Source organism: Asparagus officinalis, chromosome 2 (assembly GCF_001876935.1).
Source record: "Asparagus officinalis chromosome 2, Aspof.V1, whole genome shotgun sequence".
NCBI lineage: Eukaryota > Viridiplantae > Streptophyta > Magnoliopsida > Asparagales > Asparagaceae > Asparagus > Asparagus officinalis.
In genome coordinates this window covers 6,659,081-6,678,243 of record NC_033795.1, presented here as the reverse complement: position 1 = coordinate 6,678,243, position 19,163 = coordinate 6,659,081, and the positions used below count along the sequence as shown (strand labels likewise).

The following is a 19,163-nucleotide window of genomic DNA, read 5'->3' as shown; positions in this document are numbered from 1 at the left end:
TAGGAAGCTTTCTGAGCACATCCTCTTAGCAGAGTACATAGAGAGTTTTCTGAAACTTTACCAACCTCCATCGGGGCTCTGATAATAATGTCAAAAGCTTAGGTTTCTTCTCTCAAGAACGTTGAAATTCTGAGGGGTTTTCCGACAATAAAGTTGAAAAATGGGGGGATTGTGAAGTTCGCGTGAAAAAAGCTTGAAACATTTTGGATTTTGTGGACGCCTTAAAAACTTTCAGAACGAAGCCACATTTCTAAAAGTCCGCCGGGTTGTTCTCATAATGGGCTGGGCAATTTGGGGGTGTTGTGAAGTTTTCCTCGTATTAACAAAAGAGTCATAACTAGGGGTGCCAAACGGTTGGGTTTTATCCGAACCGATCCGCATTCGTCTCCGAACGGATACAGATATCATAAGCTATTTTTAAAACCGGACGGATATAGTTTTAGATACAGATCTGGTTTTGATTTTTTTTGAATACGGATTCAGATACGAATATAAGACATAATTTAATAAACATAAAATTCGGATCGTATGCAAAGTTCCAAACCCGTAACCCTAACAAACCCAAAACCCAACAAAAAAAACCCTAGCCTCCACTTGATATCCAGCCCCCCACTCCACCAAAATTTCTACAACCCCGACGATCCCCGAGACTCCCGACCCGCGCCCGGTCCTCTTCGGCCGTTCCCAGGTCCCGCGCCCCGGTCTCGTCGTCCGCCGTTGCCGGCGTCGTCTCGGCCGGTTCGCTCGTCTCGTCCAGTTCACCTGCTCGTTCTCGGGCAGTTCGCCCACCTCAGTCCAGGTTCGCCCGCCTCGGTCGGTCGGGCCAGCCCGCGTCGTCTTCGTCAGATCCCGCCTCGTCTTCGGCTAGTTCGCCTAGGCCAGTTGTTTTGACTGATTGGAGGTCTGTTGATGATTTCTTGACTGGTTTTTTCCCCCGTTCTTTTGGTTTCTTGTTCTGGTGGGAAAATGCAACTCTCGAGATCTTGCGGTTAAATTTGCTTTGATTGTGATTTCTTTTGGTTTTGTCTCCTTTTAACTCTTTTTTATATGTTGGAAAAATTATGAAATCCAGGAATTAAGAGCTTTTTTTCTTTTTAACGCTAGGGTTATCTTCATATCGCCATTAGCTTGATGTGTTGCTCAAGATATAATAAGCCTTCGAAATATTGGGAACCAAAGACTCCCAAAGACTGCACTAAATTTGGACCAATTTGTAAAGAACGGAAAGGGATTAGGTGAAAATAAAATCAAATAAAAAGTGAATATCCGTTTCATATTCGTGATCGTATCCGATCCGATTCTTAAATATTTGAATCGTATCCGTTTCTGATGAGCGCGGATATGATTAAAGTTTTTTTTTGTTACAGAAGATAATCCGTATCCGTATATTTTTATATAAAACGGATATGTGTATGTATATTATAAGTGTCATATCCGAATCATATCCCCTCCTTTTAACACCCCTAGCCATAACTGTAGTAGTATACAACTGGGCCTTCGCTGGCAATTCCGGCCCAACATTGGACCGGGCCGCATTAGTCCGACTAGTCAATATAGGCTCCGTTTCATTTTAACGCTCAACAGTTAAATACCCAATGGACTCGGTCTTCATATTCTATCGCCATAATAAAGTTATCAGTTCTCTCTCCTCAAAAAGCCTAATCAGAGACAAGCTGTGCCTCAATCATCCGCAGGTAACTCGATCCTTCTCCTTGATTAGGTTTTAATCCAATTTCTAGTGATGCTTGTCTCTATTTCAAATGCTAATTCATGAGCTCTTTTTGTATTTGAATCTTTTTATGGTTAAAATCCCTCTTTTGAGTTGTTTGAATTCGTACAAATAGATAAAAAGTTGTTATCTTTGCGTAAGCTTCGTTATTGTTTGTATTCTCCTCTTTGAGTTGTTCGTATTCATACAAATAAAAAAAAATTTGAAAGAATTTTTTATTGTTGTCTATGAAATGAAGGGACTTTAAAGATTTAACCCAAATAGTTAAATTAATTCATATTAGAAGATTACTTGGAAGCAAACATTGGAAGTTGCTTGGAGCTCCAATTTAGTGTGTGAATTTCATATTAGAAGATTGCTTTTAGTTTACATGAATGGTTGCTTGCTTGGCAGTTCTTTTTTTCTTTTTTCTTTTGTTTTTTGTGTGCTCTCGGGTGTGTATCACTATTTTTAAAAAGCCTCCATCTAGTCCACCTAGGTGTACGCATAGGCCAAAGCGGTAACTAGGCCACCTAACTAGCGACTAGCACTTGGGTGGTACCTATGTTGCCCACCTAGGTTTTGGAAGTGTTTAGGAGAGCATTGTCTGCTTACGTGGACTACATCCTCTAGGTCTTGATCGTGATTTTCTGTATTGTAATCTCCACATCCTCTAACCTCCTTTAAACTCCTTTAACCTCCAAATGTAAACACCTCTACTAGCTCCTTTGACCTTCAGCAAAATCTTCTCGACCATCACTTAAATAAGGAAAGAAATTCACCTAGACACCAGTTCATCACCTAAGCTTTGTTTAACATTGATATTTACTCTCAATCATTGTAATTAAAAAATAAAAAAGAAAACCTCACATGCTCTAGGCGTCGGGTCCAACGCCTAGGCCTTCTAGTGCTTTCTATAACCTTGTTAGTTATTATTTTTGCTATTTGATATTTAAGTATTCATGATTTATTGTGGATCTAAGATTGCTATCTTTTTTGTTACAAATTTATATGAATTTAATACATATTTTTATCAATTATTGCAATTAAATAATTTAAAAAGTAGCCAAACGCCTAGGCGTCTAGGGGTTGAGCGCTGTCTCAAACGCCTAGTTCGCCTAGCGCCTTCTGTAACATTGATACACACACTCTCTTTTGGGCTTAAATAATGTTTAGTATTTCTTTTAAAGCCATGCTGTCAGAATGTGGCCTGACAGCATGTTATTGATATTTACTGATCCTCATGAAAATTTATCTACAATCTACACACACTGGTTGCAACATCAACCGTAATAATTATAATATCTGCTTTTTTTTAAAGGTAATAAGCAGAACGCAGTTGGATTGTTAAGGAGAAAGAAAATATGGTTGGAAGTGAATCTGAAATAGTTGAGGAGGCGTTTTCCAATTTAAAGGAATTGCACGTTGGAGAACAAGAAATTCAGGTTAATATTTTGATACAGATTTATGTTGTTAAATATTTTGCATAGACTGTTTTTTCTTAGATTGCTTTAGGAGGCTTAACATTGACACCTGATCTCATCTCAGCATTGTGTTTTTAGGTCTTAGTCTCTGCAGTTTTTATCATAAATCGGTTATAAGTTATTTGGTTATTTTCCACCTGCCAGTGGTTTCAATTAGCTGTTGCTTTAGCTAGCGGGTCATCAAGAAATTAGCATTTTTAAAATGAACTTTAAGAGTTGGAACCAAATGACTTCAGAAAATAATGTTCTTTAGTTGAGACGAAATAGTTGACTGAAGAAGCTTGGACATCCAAGAAGACTGGGATAGGAGTAAGGAAACAGAAGGTTTTCTAGAATGTCACATGAGCTAGCTACGGGTGTTCATGGTTGAATGGTTGAAGACATATGTAACATGCAACAGTGATTAAAAAGACATGATGTTTACTGAAAGAGCATTTCCTAAAACACGGAGAGGATGGATGATTCTTTGGTGCTATTTGTTATGGAGGATAAAAAGAGCATTGTGTGTTGAAGATGGGACAGTTGCCCTACTTTGGCAATCACAAAGTTTGTCTTTTGTCTTTATCAAGTTCTAAGTTAAATATGTATCATGCTTCACATTCTTTTGCATATCAAGCATGTTCAGTTGTCTCCTGTTTGTTTTGTTGATTTCGTTTGAGCTTACTTGAAAAGTTTAATTGGCTTAAAATAGTGACAAATGAAGTCAAATTAAATATTATGTGATTCTACTGACAAATAGGAGAAATAACCAGGAAGAAAATTTTAAGGTGAGTTGCTGAATCCCTTTCTCTTTGTTTTGTATTTACCACCCTTGTAAATAGGTGAGAAATTACAAAGAAAAGAGCAGTCCGTAGCACGAAAAAGAATTGGTCTTTGAGTTCCTTTTTGTTTCTTCTTTGAGATCAATAACATGAGCTAACTTCATTTATGAAAATTAAGCACTTCTTTCTAGTCATTCTATGGTAGAGCAGACTCAGAGAGTTGGATTATGGAGGTTCTATGTCCAAAACTTGGCTGCAATCTTCGGTAAAAAAAGAAACAGAAAGTGAAAAATAAAATAAATTCTTTTCGAATGCGAAAAAAAACTCTGGCATAAACCTGGGTTTTTATGTAGAGATTACTTAATTACCACAATTTATACGAAAGAGAAGAAAAGCTTTAGCCTACTGTTCCGTTTGGTATAATGGTGTAGCTGAGGTAATTTAGTTGGGTTTCCTTATACATTTTCCGAAAGGTACTTGTCTCAATGAAGGGGTTTCATATTGAGCAGGAATTGCATTCTCGTCATGTACAAGAGAAAACAAGAACCATACACTTATCAAATACCGTAAATTGTAGGATCTTTCAAGAGTATCTTTTTTCCCAACTGAAACAAGTTGTGAATTTTGTGCTTTTGATGGAAAGGGAGGGTTATGTTTTTTCTCTCCTTAAATTAAATATTATGATGATCGCCTTGCTAAAGTTGGAGCGGTAACTATCTTACAACCCATGTGATCCGAAAGCAGAATTCTGTATTTAGCTCTTTGGTCCTAATCTCATTAGCCACTCTGACAATCTTTCTATTTATTCTATGTGGTGCTAAACTAATCCGATAACCCACTTTGTTAATTCAATTGATTGACAATTAAATCTCAAAATAAGTTAAGACATATTCCAACCTGTTGTCCTTAGAGATCAATTACATGCAACCTTTAAAGAATGAGAGAAGCTTAAGGGATTGTTATTAATTTTGGGAGAAGTCATTGGAGACATCCAAGTATAATGTTCTCATAGCAACCATTTTCATACATGGGTAGATCAAAACATCTATTAATGAGAGGAATATGATGAAATTGTAACATGTATGGAGTCCTTGAGAGATCTTAAGACGGCCTTAAGTTTCTAGAGTTTGAAGGTGTGATAGATGTGCTACTCTTTAGTTATTCTTTAAGGGAGTACTGTTGATCCATGATTTCGATTAGGTCACAATGGCTGAAGGACAATTGATATACGGATTTGAATTAATATTGATACACATGGAGGAACTGTGAGTGAACATACCATGTTTAACATCTGATGTGAGGATCATAAATATCACCTGTACTGTTTCTTTGCATGTTACCTTTTGGAGCATCGTCTTTTTTTAATGCTGAAATGAAAAGTTTTTGTCCAAAATTTGTACCTAAGACCTTAGACTTATGACAACCTAACCAAAGCCTTTTGTAGTTGTATGTACTATTTGGTAATATAGAACCTGGAACCACAGTTTGAGAAACATGTGAATTCTAAACCCAGACAATTGTATTTTATCTTTCTGCTACTTGGACAACTACCTTAAACTTGAACTGTTTTTAGGACAAAATAACCATTCATCCTTCAAGTATTGGTGAACTCTCAACTTCCCCCTTGAAGTATCAATTTGTCTATTCCTCCCCTTAAACTATGTGTATGTGATTAATGTGGTCATTTTGTGAGTGACAGTCAAGTATTTAACAAATCAATGACGTGACAATGTTTTTTTTTTTTTTTGCATTTCTTCATGAGTTTTTATCAATTTGATTCGTTTTTGCCAACCCAAAATAAAATTTCAACTACTTTCCTCCATAAAATTTTGCCCTTTATTCCTTTTTCCGGAATATGGAAAATCATTTTTATTTGAAATGCAGAAATACAAGAAATGCACCCATCATGGGTGATCCGGGTGGTTGGGAGGTTTCAATATGGTTCCCACCATCTCGGGTTCACTTTCGGGCTAGGTTAGGTTAAGGGGGGAAAAAGAATAGAAAAAAAAAACACATCTGCTAAATGTTTGGCCACGGGCTAAGAAAATGACCACATTGGGACATACACATAGTTTAAGGATAAAATAGGCAAATTAATACTTTAAGGGGGAAGTTGAGAGTTTGCCAATACTTTAAAGGGATTTGGTCATTTGTCATTTGTCTTTTAATCTGTAATTTTAACAGGTACTGTTAATAAATGATCTTTTGATAAAGCACAGCATACTTCTTATGCACAACATTAATATATTTGATTTACAACATATCTTTTTGTGAAGTGGGGTCGGCATGGGTCAATATGCAGAATGTATTTCTAGTTAAGGAGCTAAATATGTAATATTTCAGGATAACAATGGTCAAGCTTGCAAACCTCAGTCCCCTTTGCAAGATGATGAAGAAGAGACACAAGTTGATGGCTCAGATGGATTACCAGGTTAGATGTTGGAAGCCTTGTATGTTATAATTTCACATATAACTTCTTTTATTACGGATAGGATTGAGTGGAAGGTCTGTTGTCAAATAGAAATGTGTTGAACATACTTTTTATAGTTATGATCATTATTTGCTTTCTTGAAAGGTCTATTGTCATATAGAAATGTGTTGAAACATACTTTTTATAGTTATCATTATTTGCTTTCTTGAAAGATATCTATATAAGAATTTTCAATTTTGTTTAATTAAATATATATACTAATGCCTATGAGTTAAGACTCCTACGCAGTGCGTATTTTACATTCAGCAACAACAAACAAAAATATGCAGAGCTCATGGAAATCATATAAAAAGCTTGAAGAAGAAGGGGGGGGGGGATGTGTTGAAACATACTTTTTATAGTTATCATTATTTGCTTTCTTGAAAGATATCTATATAAGAATTTTCAATTTTGTTTAATTAAATATATATACTAATGCCTATGAGTTAAGACTCCTACGCAGTGCGTATTTTACATTCAGCAACAACAAACAAAAATATGCAGAGCTCATGGAAATCATATAAAAAGCTTGAAGATTATTGTTTTAACATTTTTTATTGTGCAATTGATATTATCATTTAATTAATTAGTTTTCTTGATTATTAACACCTCTGGGAACCACCAGATGTGTCTTAAGCGTCCATCATAGGCTCTGGTCAAAGAGGTATTAAAATCAAAATCAAATTTATGAAAGTACAAGCTTTCTCTGAATGTCAACGTTATCAGCTGTTTATCAAATGTGTTTCTAAGCTAAAATTTCACAAAGTATTGGTTTTGGTGAAATTTAATGGTAATGAATTCAGTAGTAGAGTTTGAAGGTGTGATAGATGTGCTACTCTTTAGTTATTCTTTAAGGGAGTACTGTTGATCCATGATTTCGATTAGGTCACAATGGCTGAAGGACAATTGATATACGGATTTGAATTAATATTGATACACATGGAGGAACTGTGAGTGAACATACCATGTTTAACATCTGATGTGAGGATCATAAATATCACCTGTACTGTTTCTTTGCATGTTACCTTTTGGAGCATCGTCTTTTTTTAATGCTGAAATGAAAAGTTTTTGTCCAAAATTTGTACCTAAGACCTTAGACTTATGACAACCTAACCAAAGCCTTTTGTAGTTGTATGTACTATTTGGTAATATAGAACCTGGAACCACAGTTTGAGAAACATGTGAATTCTAAACCCAGACAATTGTATTTTATCTTTCTGCTACTTGGACAACTACCTTAAACTTGAACTGTTTTTAGGACAAAATAACCATTCATCCTTAAAAGTATTGGTTAACTCTCAACTTCCCCCTTGAAGTATCAATTTGTCTATTCCTCCCCTTAAACTATGTGTATGTGATTAATGTGGTCATTTTGTGAGTGACAGTCAAGTATTTAACAAATCAATGACGTGACAATGTTTTTTTTTTTTTTTGCATTTCTTCATGAGTTTTTATCAATTTGATTCGTTTTTGCCAACCCAAAATAAAATTTCAACTACTTTCCTCCATAAAATTTTGCCCTTTATTCCTTTTTCCGGAATATGGAAAATCATTTTTATTTGAAATGCAGAAATACAAGAAATGCACCCATCATGGGTGATCCGGGTGGTTGGGAGGTTTCAATATGGTTCCCACCATCTCGGGTTCACTTTCGGGCTAGGTTAGGTTAAGGGGGGAAAAAGAATAGAAAAAAAAAACACATCTGCTAAATGTTTGGCCACGGGCTAAGAAAATGACCACATTGGGACATACACATAGTTTAAGGATAAAATAGGCAAATTAATACTTTAAGGGGGAAGTTGAGAGTTTGCCAATACTTTAAAGGGATTTGGTCATTTGTCATTTGTCTTTTAATCTGTAATTTTAACAGGTACTGTTAATAAATGATCTTTTGATAAAGCACAGCATACTTCTTATGCACAACATTAATATATTTGATTTACAACATATCTTTTTGTGAAGTGGGGTCGGCATGGGTCAATATGCAGAATGTATTTCTAGTTAAGGAGCTAAATATGTAATATTTCAGGATAACAATGGTCAAGCTTGCAAACCTCAGTCCCCTTTGCAAGATGATGAAGAAGAGACACAAGTTGATGGCTCAGATGGATTACCAGGTTAGATGTTGGAAGCCTTGTATGTTATAATTTCACATATAACTTCTTTTATTACGGATAGGATTGAGTGGAAGGTCTGTTGTCAAATAGAAATGTGTTGAACATACTTTTTATAGTTATGATCATTATTTGCTTTCTTGAAAGGTCTATTGTCATATAGAAATGTGTTGAAACATACTTTTTATAGTTATCATTATTTGCTTTCTTGAAAGATATCTATATAAGAATTTTCAATTTTGTTTAATTAAATATATATACTAATGCCTATGAGTTAAGACTCCTACGCAGTGCGTATTTTACATTCTCCTCATGGACCAGCTATATGTGTTACTTCATCTTCTTATCAATTAATCAATTATGACCTTTGATTTAGAAGGAAACAGAATGCAAACAGCATCTTAGTCATTCCAGTGTGGGTTCAAGGACACCTGAAAAGAACTATTGAAGCTTAGAAGTGTGAAATTAATCTTACTACTATTATTGTTTTAACATTTTTTATTGTGCAATTGATATTATCATTTAATTAATTAGTTTTCTTGATTATTAACACCTCTGGGAACCACCAGATGTGTCTTAAGCGTCCATCATAGGCTCTGGTCAAAGAGGTATTAAAATCAAAATCAAATTTATGAAAGTACAAGCTTTCTCTGAATGTCAACGTTATCAGCTGTTTATCAAATGTGTTTCTAAGCTAAAATTTCACAAAGTATTGGTTTTGGTGAAATTTAATGGTAATGAATTCAGTAGGTAAAACTTAAATAGAGCTTCGACATATTTGCTTCGTATTTCTGGTGCTAAATACAGGGTGACAATGATTTCCCTGGACTCAATTAATTGCCTAACCTATTACATCAACTGATCAATTGCAGTTTGCAGAAAGTGGATATGATGTGCTTCAGGATATCTTTTAGGAGCTGTATGACTTATTTCTCTTTTTCTATAAACTATTAGTTACTTGTGAACTTGACTTTTCTAGAGTATTATCTTGTTTATATTGTTCTTAGATAACTCTGCAAGCGTTGTGCTTCAATGTTTGCCACGATAAAAGAAGAGGTTGTGTTAGATAGCCAACAGCTAGCACAAGACCTTGGCGGATCTTCGTATATGAAGTATTAATTAGGATAAATATTAACATTATCTTAATGGAGCAACTGGAGATGAGAGAACTTGGTTGAAAACAATTTAGAAGGGTATGATAATGATTAACTTAACAGGGGAGATATCCCTAAGTAAACACTGAAAATCAAGAATCATGTATCCGACCTGAAAAATTGGGATAAAACCTTTGTTATTTTTGTCATTGTATATCGTTCTTGTTTCAGCATGAGATTTTAATTTCTTATGTATATTTTTAATACTTGATTTTGATCTTTGTACCAGAAGCTGCAAAAAAGAAGAAGAAGAAACGAACAAAGTAGGTGCCCTATTTTAGAAAGTTCAAATTTTGTTATTGTATTCCAGGTTTAGAGTTTCTTATCATGTAACTATGATGGTTTTGCTCATAGGAAAAAGAAGGAACCTATTGGACAGACCGATTCTCCAAGTCTGAGGCAATCAGCTACCCAGACTAATCCACCATCAATTCCAGTGGATGAGCTATTTCCCTCTGGTGACTTCCCAGAAGGTGAAATTCAACAATACAAGGATGAGTAAGTACTAAGTTTCATTACAAGTAATGGTTTTATTACGTACTATTTGTCTTTTTTATCTACTTCACTTGTGAATATATCGTATGCCATTTAATAAGCTTGTGGCAAGGCAGCAGCTGTTAAAAGTTGGAGAGAAAATATAAACCAGTAATGATTTGATAAAGCTAAGCACATGTAAACTCTGCACTTAGGTCACTCTACATGCTCTTTTTGGATATTCCTAGTAGCATGGAAGTCCATTTGCCTTTTACACTTTTATGCACACGTTCATAGACATGAGCACTTTGCAGAGAACATAATTACTAGCTTTTTATGCTGCTGATCTTGATTTGTGTACTCATGCTTGTGGTCCTGCACAAATACAAACGACCTAGAACATAACCTTTCTTGGAACCTTTTTTATTTTTGTTTAGTTCCATGTCTGAAGCTCATATCTGTGCTCTTGTCACTCAAACCATGGATAATAGGTACTTGGGCTGCAACTTTCTTGTCTGCCCTCCTCTATAGCTATTGCATTAGCATTAATTGTAGGAAGGATATGAAATTACTGTATTAAAATTTTAGAAGCAGCTTTTTTGTAATGACTCTTACTTGAGATAAAAAACAACATACGAATGAATGGGAGGGTTGCTTGGGCCTTTCGTTGTTTCGTAGGATGCATTTGCATTTTGTAATTGTCAAATTATTTCTGCTAATTTTCCAATATCTTATTATTAAGATAAAAATTGAATGTTTATCTTAGAACTAAGTGAAATGTTCCTTAATTTGGTGTAATTTTCTGACCAGTAACTTATGGAGGTCAACTTCTGAAGAAAAGAGAGAGCTGGAGCGCCTAGAAAAACCCATCTACAATTCAGTGCGCCGAGCAGCAGAAGTTCACCGACAGGTTTGATCCCTCCTGCATGCTTTTAATAGACACCTGCCTAGAAATATAGATTGTTCATTATATTTCATAGTTGACCACTTGGTTTCTATCCAATTTACTTTGACCACTGTATGCCTCGTATTTTCCCTCATTTGCTTCTATCACATTTGAAAAGGTCTTCTTGATGATTAGGTTCGGAAATACATGAGGAGTATTATTAAGCCTGGAATGCTAATGATTGACATGTGTGAAACTTTGGAAAATATGGTTCGGAAACTAATAAAAGAGAATGGTCTTGATGCTGGCATTGCGTTTCCAACAGGATGCTCTTTAAACTGGTAATATCTTTTAACATCATTAGTTCTTACTTATCTGTTCTAGATCAACAACTTATGCAGGATTTTTTTTACTAGGGTCGCAGCACACTGGACGCCTAATTCTGGTGATAAAACTGTGCTTCAATATGATGATGTGATGAAGTTAGATTTTGGAACACAAGTTGATGGTACTATCTACATTCTTCTATATTCTTGTCCTACTAGTCTTTTGCATCACCATGTGATTGCTTTCTGACACAAACACATATAATGATAATTAGCATAAGTTGATTTTGCCATTATAAATGAAAATCTGTCTATATAAATATCATCCCTGAACATCATGGCTTTTTTTTTCAGGGCATATAATTGATTGTGCATTTACAGTGGCATTCAATCCCATGTTTGACCCGTTGCTGGAGGCTTCACGTGAAGCTACAAATACTGGAATTAAGGCATGTTTTATATCTTGTTTATGCATTTTAAAATTTCAATTGCATGCGTCTTTTTAAGCTTAAGCTGGGCACAAGTGGAAGGATAACCATTATGTTTAGGCATGATGATAGCTATCCGCAGTTTGTGCTTGTGGTTTAAGAGACAGATGTATGTGGTTTCAGTTCATATTGATGATTATGAAGCCTTTATAATTAAGTCTTGAAAAACAACTGCTTTCTGGGGAATCTCCTCGTATCTTTGCGTATGAAGTAACAATCACGTGCTTTTTGTTAACTATATAAGGCAGATGCTAACATATGCATTAAAAAAAGGTTCTTTCTGGGATGTGGGGCATGTGGTTGTGCATGTATCTATGTTTGTGTTGGGTTTTGTTCCCCCAAGTTTTCCTATCAAATTGCATACCAATACAATTCCCACCACCCCCCATCCACCCACACACAACCCAATAATACGCATACGCACAAGAGAGGAGAAAAAACCACCACCACAGAAGAATCCACCCACACACAACCCAATAATACGCATACGCACAAGAGAGGAGAAAAAACCACCACCACAGAAGACATCAACCTAGAAGAGGAAAGAAAAAGATGGTCTAACGGTATTTTCTTTTTTTTTTAGTTAAGGATTATTAACTTTAATGCTTTTCGTAGGAGGTTCATAGTTTCAGGTAATTTTCTTAGCACACTTCTCTTCTGCATGGTAGCTGTTTGCAATTTTTTACGCGAGAACCCATGTTGTCAGCCATCTAATCCTAGACAAAGGAAAAAGTGCACAGAAGCTATGTCCTGACGAAAAGAAGCCATTTTGCATAACACACCCAAGACAGTTAAATCCAACGGGAAAGTGAAAAAGATCATTTAAAAATCTACAAGTAGATTGAGTCTAATATAGGCAAATTTTTGGTGGCTCTACAGAAACTAAATTTGCAATTGTATCATTTAATATTTTCTTCAATTTATTTTTAGCATGTCCATCCCTGCAAGACCAAAGCATTTCTATTCTACTTTGAAATGTAGTTTTAATAACAAGAAATGCGTTCTTGAGGACTTTCAGACAGTTCTCATTCGGTCATTCCTTATGTTCACTTAAAGTCTGCCAAATGATGCTATACTGAACAGCCAGAATGAAGAAATGTGATGCATATACATAGTATATCCGGTGTATATGAATCGGATTTTGAGCATTGGATGAGAACAATGTCTGGTAGTTTTAAAACACATGCTATCACATAATACCTATCAAACATAATCATGAGAAAATGATAAATGATTTCCTTGTTGCAGTGTACTAAGATCTATACTTGAATCATTACTCTTGTGAAGGGGACACAAAACTGGAGCATGTTTACACTCAACGCTAGGCTCTGTTCACTTATGCAGATTAATATGTTTGTCAGAAGTTATTGAAGCTTCATAAGAAAAAGATAATATAATGACTTATTATGAAGATATTGTCTTCCAGCTATTTCTTTCTATTAATATCTCATTTGTGCATACATAGGAATCTGGAATAGATGTGCGACTCTGTGATGTTGGTGCTGCAATCCAAGAGGTTATGGAATCATATGAGGTTGAAATTAATGGGAAAGTGTTCCAAGGTACAAAATTTTGAGTGATTTTCTTAAAATTTTCTTATGATATATTTAATATAACATGGGGATGGTAATATTAATCTCTTGTTTCCTTCGAAACACACATCTAACTGTTTCACATTATATATTTGATAGCTATTTGTAAGTTTTAAGTTGCTCGATGAGCTGATCTGATATATTTGGTTGACTGGCTCTATTGATCTTGTGTACAAATCTTGTTTCATTACTTTATGTCAATAAATCTGATATTGAGCATTAAAATTCTTCATCATTTGATTATATGTTGCTTCCTTAGGAGATTCTTTTTTACCATTTTGCAGTTAAAAGTATTCGGAATTTGAATGGACATAGCATAGGGCCTTACCAAATACATGCTGGAAAGTCTGTTCCAATTGTAAAAGGTGGTGAGCAGACAAAGATGGAGGAGGGTGAATTTTTTGCTATTGAGACTTTTGGTTCAACAGGTATATTGACTGCTCAACCATGTAATGTAGTGTTTGTGGTATAACTTGTTACTCTAGATGTAGCTTATAATAATTACATAGCTAAGTTAATATGTCGAAGACAATGCATCCAAGAGAATCATGTGACTTCAAACTCATTAATGCTATTACATGTTTCATTTTGTAGGCAAAGGATATGTTAGGGAAGACCTTGAGTGCAGCCATTACATGAAGAACTTTGATGCTGGCCATGTACCATTAAGGTTGCCTCGAGCTAAGCAACTACTTGGAACAATTAACAAACACTTTTCGACTTTGGCCTTTTGCCGGCGTTACCTAGACCGCGTTGGAGAGACAAAGTACTTAATGGCGCTAAAGAACTTGTGCGATGCTGGCATTGTTCAGGTATGTATTGCTGCTTTTATTTTCAATTATTCAGCCAAGAGTGTATATTTAAGTATTTAAGGTAAATATGGATGATTGACAGTCTATTCTCAGCGATAGGTGGGGAGTGGGATTGGGTTGTGGGAAGCTTTAAACCCAGTAATTAGAAAAGAAAAAGAATTAAAATGAACAGAAAGGAGAACATAAGCATTAGATGTTATTAGTTAATTTATTTCTGTTATTTCTTTATCTGATTAAGCAAATACTAAATTGCACATAATTTCTGACCGAAACTCCCTTTTCCTTTTCAACAAGTCTTATTGTTCTGTGTAATTCTGGAAAAAAGATGCAGCGCCTTGTCAGTATATGCCTCAATAACTCTACCCGCTTCATTTGAATCATACATACGCACATATCTTGTTAATTTTAAACATTTTTTGCAATAGTTAATTTCTTCTAACTCGGGATCCGAAATCAATTTGCTTCCCTAATTCTGAGCACAAGATGCCTTCTCACTTTTATCTTCATCCGAGTTGATTGCAGCCAAATTCATTAAAGCTCCTTGTACCCTATTTTTATGCCCATTACTTTTACCCTTACTTTTATTGTATATAGAGAATCACATAGCTATTCGTCATAATATTCAGTTGGGGATCTTAGCCATTACGTCAATTTTGTTGTATGTAAATATTATGCGACTGTTCTTTCAAGTATTGAAATTTCTTGTTCTTTCAAGTAACATTATCCTCCATTGTTTGATTTGTGCATTGCTTTTGAAGCCGTATCCTCCATTGTGCGATGTAAAAGGAAGCTATGTTTCTCAGTTTGAGCACACGATTTTGCTCCGGCCAACTTCCAAGGAGGTTATCTCCAGAGGTGATGACTATTGAGTGGTTTCTGAAGTTCTTCCACATTCAAATGTTTTGCAATCTCCAATGCTGCAATGCATCAATCAACACAGCATCATAGCTTTTGTACACATGCGGTATGAGCCACAAATTGTAGCATCAGGAACATATGGGTTATGAGTTTGATGTTCTACTTTGCATACATAAGTCAGCTTGTATTTTGATCTTAGACAAATACTTCTAAATAGTTTATAGGGCTTTATTTCGCTTGATCTCAAGAAATATGAGAAACATGGTTCAAGGAGGATTATGCTGTAATCCCTGCTTCGTTCTATTTTAATAAAAGAACTTTAAGCCATATATACATTTTGATCTGAGATGATCAGAAATGATTTATGTTATCAAAGTTCAGCCTGTGAGTGCGGTGATAATCATTCTCAATATTCTATTTTTTATTACTTGTTTTATTATTATTATTATTATTATTAGGGAATAATGGGTATGAAGTGGTGGGGTACTAAAAGATAGAGTGGTGAAATGGACTCTACACCTTTTGATGTGATTAGCAACGTGAGTCTTGTCACATGACTATCTCTTGATAGTTCATTAGCAAAGTGAGTCATCTCATACATATTATTTCCTTATTATTATTATTATTAAGGAGAGTACTTTACAAACAATTTGTTTATCGGGAGGCTTATCTGACTAAATAGGGTACTGAAAGATAAAGAGTGGCGAGGTGGGATCCATACCTTTTGATGTGACTAACAAGGTGAGTCTCGTCATATGACTATCTTTTCGTAGTTCATTAGCAAAGTGAGTGTCATCTCATACACATTATTTCCTTATTATTATTATTATTGTTAAGGATAGTACATTACAAACGACTTGTTTATCAGAAAGATAATTAATCATACCAAGTCAATTCCTAATCTACCCTCATAAACCCCCTTAAACTTGCACCAAACCATCACCAACCTAAACCGTAAATTCTTAATCAACCCTCATAAACCCCCTTAGAGCATCTCCAACCCAACTCCAAAAACCCAAAATGGAGCAAAAACTGCGCTAAATCTTCCTCCAACCGGACTGTAAATTCAGCGCTATTTTGATGAGGTGCTACATGTGCCAGATTTGGCGCAGCACTGTAGATATGGAGATTTTAGTTTTTCCCAAGTTTGCCTTTATAGTTTGTTATAACAAATCAAATATTCCAACTATATCCATTTTATAGTTTGTAAATAAAATGAATATTCTTTTTGGTGTAAAATTTGGTGTAATGGTTGGAGATGGAATAATAATTTGGTGTAAAAACCACACCAACTTGATGTAAAAACTACATTAGTTTGGATTTTTGGGTTGGAGATGTTCTTAAACCTCCACCAAACCATCACCAACCAAAACCGTAAGTACTAGCAAGAGCACCTTATAAAAAGCAATGCACCGTCAACACTTAGCGACCCTCAAAAGTCAAAACCAAATCCCACAAGAAAAACACTAAAATTACGGTTTTGCCCAAAAGCTCAAGTTTAGTTTTATACTCAACAAAATCACTCCCAAACCCAAACCATCCTTTTAAACTCATTTTATATTTCAACATTTAATGTACGATGTTGTTTTGTTATGGATTGCTATATTTTGCTATAAGTATTATAATTAACTCCAAAGTTGTTACTATACAGCAAGCTGCTCAAAAATATACAATTGAGTTTACAATAAATCGGTGAGCTACGTTGGGCGTAAGGGTAACTTTAGAACTGCATGGATTTAGAAATAAACATGCGTGAAATCTTAGGTTTATAGACCAATAAACCCATAAAATAAAGGGTTATTTAGATATTAGTCACTCATCTTACAATATTTTTAGATTAGTCCCTCAAATATTTTAAAGTTGCTCACAAGTCCCTCACATCTTAATGTTCTTGCAATTTGCTTCCTCAATGATCAAAACGTCCTCCCTCATTCTTCTCCAAACTCCCTAAATCCTAAAGCCAACTTTCGCTGCTGTCCTCGATTCAACTGTCTCTAACCAGCCCCCTTCATCGCCAGCCTCCTCACTTTTGAACCCCTCTTTACCCTTTGCCCGAGATTCAGGAAAACTATTCTCGTCACTACTGCACTACATTGAGATGTGGATAACAAATAATTGGTATTGGTTCTGATGAGTTAAGAGTAGGAGGACCAGCCTAGCGACGGGGGGAGATGGTTGAAGGCATGAAAGTGGGGTAATACAACCCGAGTAGGGTTTAGAGATTTACGAATTTAGGGTGGAGAAGAAAGATATGGTATTTTGGTTGTTGATGTTAAATAATCAAACAGTCAAATATATGGTGGGGTGAGATTGATTAGGGGCCGCTCATTTTTCCAAATATCTGGTTTTGAGTTGAGTAGCTTCAACCTGCATAAATAGCAACTCTTGAGAGGACGGGGTTTGATTCCCCATTGGTTCCTTCGACGATCAAGTTAGTTGATGAGCTTGAGTGGAAAAATAAAGAACTGTGTGAGTTCTTTAGTGTAGTACAATATAACTATCAGATATTGCTTGGAAAAATAGCCTAAAAATTACCCAGAAATGACATGGCCAAATCCCCCCTTATGTTGAGAATAATATCTCTATTTATAGTGGTGCTGAAATGGTAGAACCGTTATTTCAGCCGAGCACAGGATGACAACAAATAAGTATGACTTTGCTCATGCGTTAGCACCTACTTTACAGGTGTCAGCCAACAAGTGAAGGAGAGACCAGTATTTAATGTGAAGTGATCAGGTATATGACGGTGCCGACGTGGCCTGATGTGTCATGAAGACTATCGGGGCTAGAGGTATGATGGCGCTTACGAAGCATTAAATGTGAAGCCGACGTGGTGTCAGCGAGAAAGGCGCAAGATTAAAGTCATCCTTTGGCTTGGCCGAGAAGTAACGCCTTTCGAGTTGACCCCGCGTAGGCGTCAAATAGCTGGTTGGGTAGGCTCGTAGCGAGTCGTCTTCGATAAGAGGACGGACAAGTACCGTCATTCGAGTCGATCTAAGAGATGTCGACTTGACGGATCGTCTAAGTCGAGGTCCTCATTTCCCCTGACCGTCAATTTGGTTTGAACGGTGCATGTAGGGGAACACATGTCCGTTACTGGCAAATGACCGTACTTTGACGACCGGGAACAACATAACATTGGTGATTGAGGGAATAAATTGCAAGAACCGTAAGATTTAAGGGACTTAAGAGCAATTTCTTAGGTGCGAGGGACTCATGTAGAATTATTAAGTTGAGGGACTAATACCTATAATAACCCTAAAATAAAAGGGAGTACATAGTAAAGAAAAAGTAAGTTTATTCTCCAAAAAAGCTACCACCTCCCCCCCCAAAAAGGTATTCCTCTCCCACACTCTCTACTCTCCAAAAAAAAACCTCCCACTTGCACTCTCTTTTGGAGGAGTTGATGGGTTCACCGCCGGTGAGATTAGCACCGGTACTTCTCCTCCTCCTCCTCCTCCTCCTAACATCAGCAGTAGTGGACGGAGCGCAGTGGTGCATAGCGAGCAGCGAAGCAAGCGACCGAGCTCTACAGGCCGCTTTGGACTACGCTTGCGGACCCGGGTCGGCGGATTGTCAGCCCATTCAGCCCAGCGGGCTTTGCTACTTGCCCAACACTATGCAGGCCCACGCCTCTTATGCCTTCAACAGCTTTTATCAGCGGTCTCGTGGTGCCCCCGGCGCTTGTGACTTCGGCGGCGTTGCCACCATCACTATCACAGACCCGAGTATGTATATTTTTCTGCACATAAGCCCCTGAAGTTTCAGTATTGCGAAAAGTTCTCTCGTTCTCCGTCAAAACAATGCAGGAGATTTGGAGGGTAAATTAGCAAATTATCTAAAATTAATTTGGAACGAATTTGCAAATACAGTAGACTGTAGGGTATATAATATGCAAAACGTCATTTCTTTGGGAATATTGGGCTACTTGGCCGGAAGCAGTTTCTTTTTGTTTTATTGCTTTTCTTTTATTGGTGAAATTGACATTTGTGCTGATTATATGAATACAATGGGCATTTTTTGTTCTAGAGGATTC

General features: G+C 36.2%; 2 protein-coding genes and 1 long non-coding RNA gene across 4 annotated transcripts in view; all 3 read left to right on the top strand.

Annotated features, from left to right (window-relative positions):
* On the top strand, positions 823 to 6,477 carry LOC109830076. 2 transcript variants are annotated; one of them, XR_002244200.1, is made up of 3 exons: positions 823 to 901; positions 3,030 to 3,153; positions 6,297 to 6,468. It is a non-coding gene; the product is annotated as an uncharacterized LOC109830076 (long non-coding RNA). The 2 variants fall into 2 exon arrangements; XR_002244201.1 differs by lacking the exon at positions 823 to 901 and adding an exon at positions 1,590 to 1,694 and having other exon boundaries at positions 6,297 to 6,477.
* On the top strand, positions 7,217 to 15,462 carry LOC109830756 (methionine aminopeptidase 2B-like). The gene is made up of 12 exons (XM_020398118.1): positions 7,217 to 7,241; positions 8,430 to 8,540; positions 9,921 to 9,954; positions 10,046 to 10,189; positions 10,976 to 11,075; positions 11,247 to 11,392; positions 11,468 to 11,559; positions 11,732 to 11,826; positions 13,331 to 13,427; positions 13,742 to 13,885; positions 14,052 to 14,269; positions 15,028 to 15,462. Exons 1-12 carry the CDS (start codon positions 7,217 to 7,219, stop codon positions 15,136 to 15,138), a joined length of 1,317 nt encoding a protein of 438 aa, XP_020253707.1. The 3' UTR covers positions 15,139 to 15,462.
* Positions 18,441 to 19,163, top strand: part of LOC109830075 (PLASMODESMATA CALLOSE-BINDING PROTEIN 2-like) — an 8,699-nt gene continuing 7,976 nt past the window's right edge. Inside the window, exon 1 of the mRNA XM_020397227.1 lies at positions 18,441 to 18,855. Within this exon, the coding sequence (XP_020252816.1) occupies positions 18,534 to 18,855 (322 nt within the window). The 5' untranslated portion in view covers positions 18,441 to 18,533. The remainder of the gene's footprint in view (positions 18,856 to 19,163) is intronic.

Bases quoted from the DNA above. Each gene is read 5' to 3' on its own strand.
- LOC109830756 (XM_020398118.1), top strand. From the start codon at position 7,217: ATGAATTCAGTAGTAGAGTTTGAAG. The intron at 7,242-8,429 runs GTGTGATAGATG...TTTCTAGTTAAG, and splicing joins TTCAGTAGTAGAGTTTGAAG to GAGCTAAATATGTAATATTT. The intron at 8,541-9,920 runs GTTAGATGTTGG...TCTTTGTACCAG, and splicing joins TGGCTCAGATGGATTACCAG to AAGCTGCAAAAAAGAAGAAG.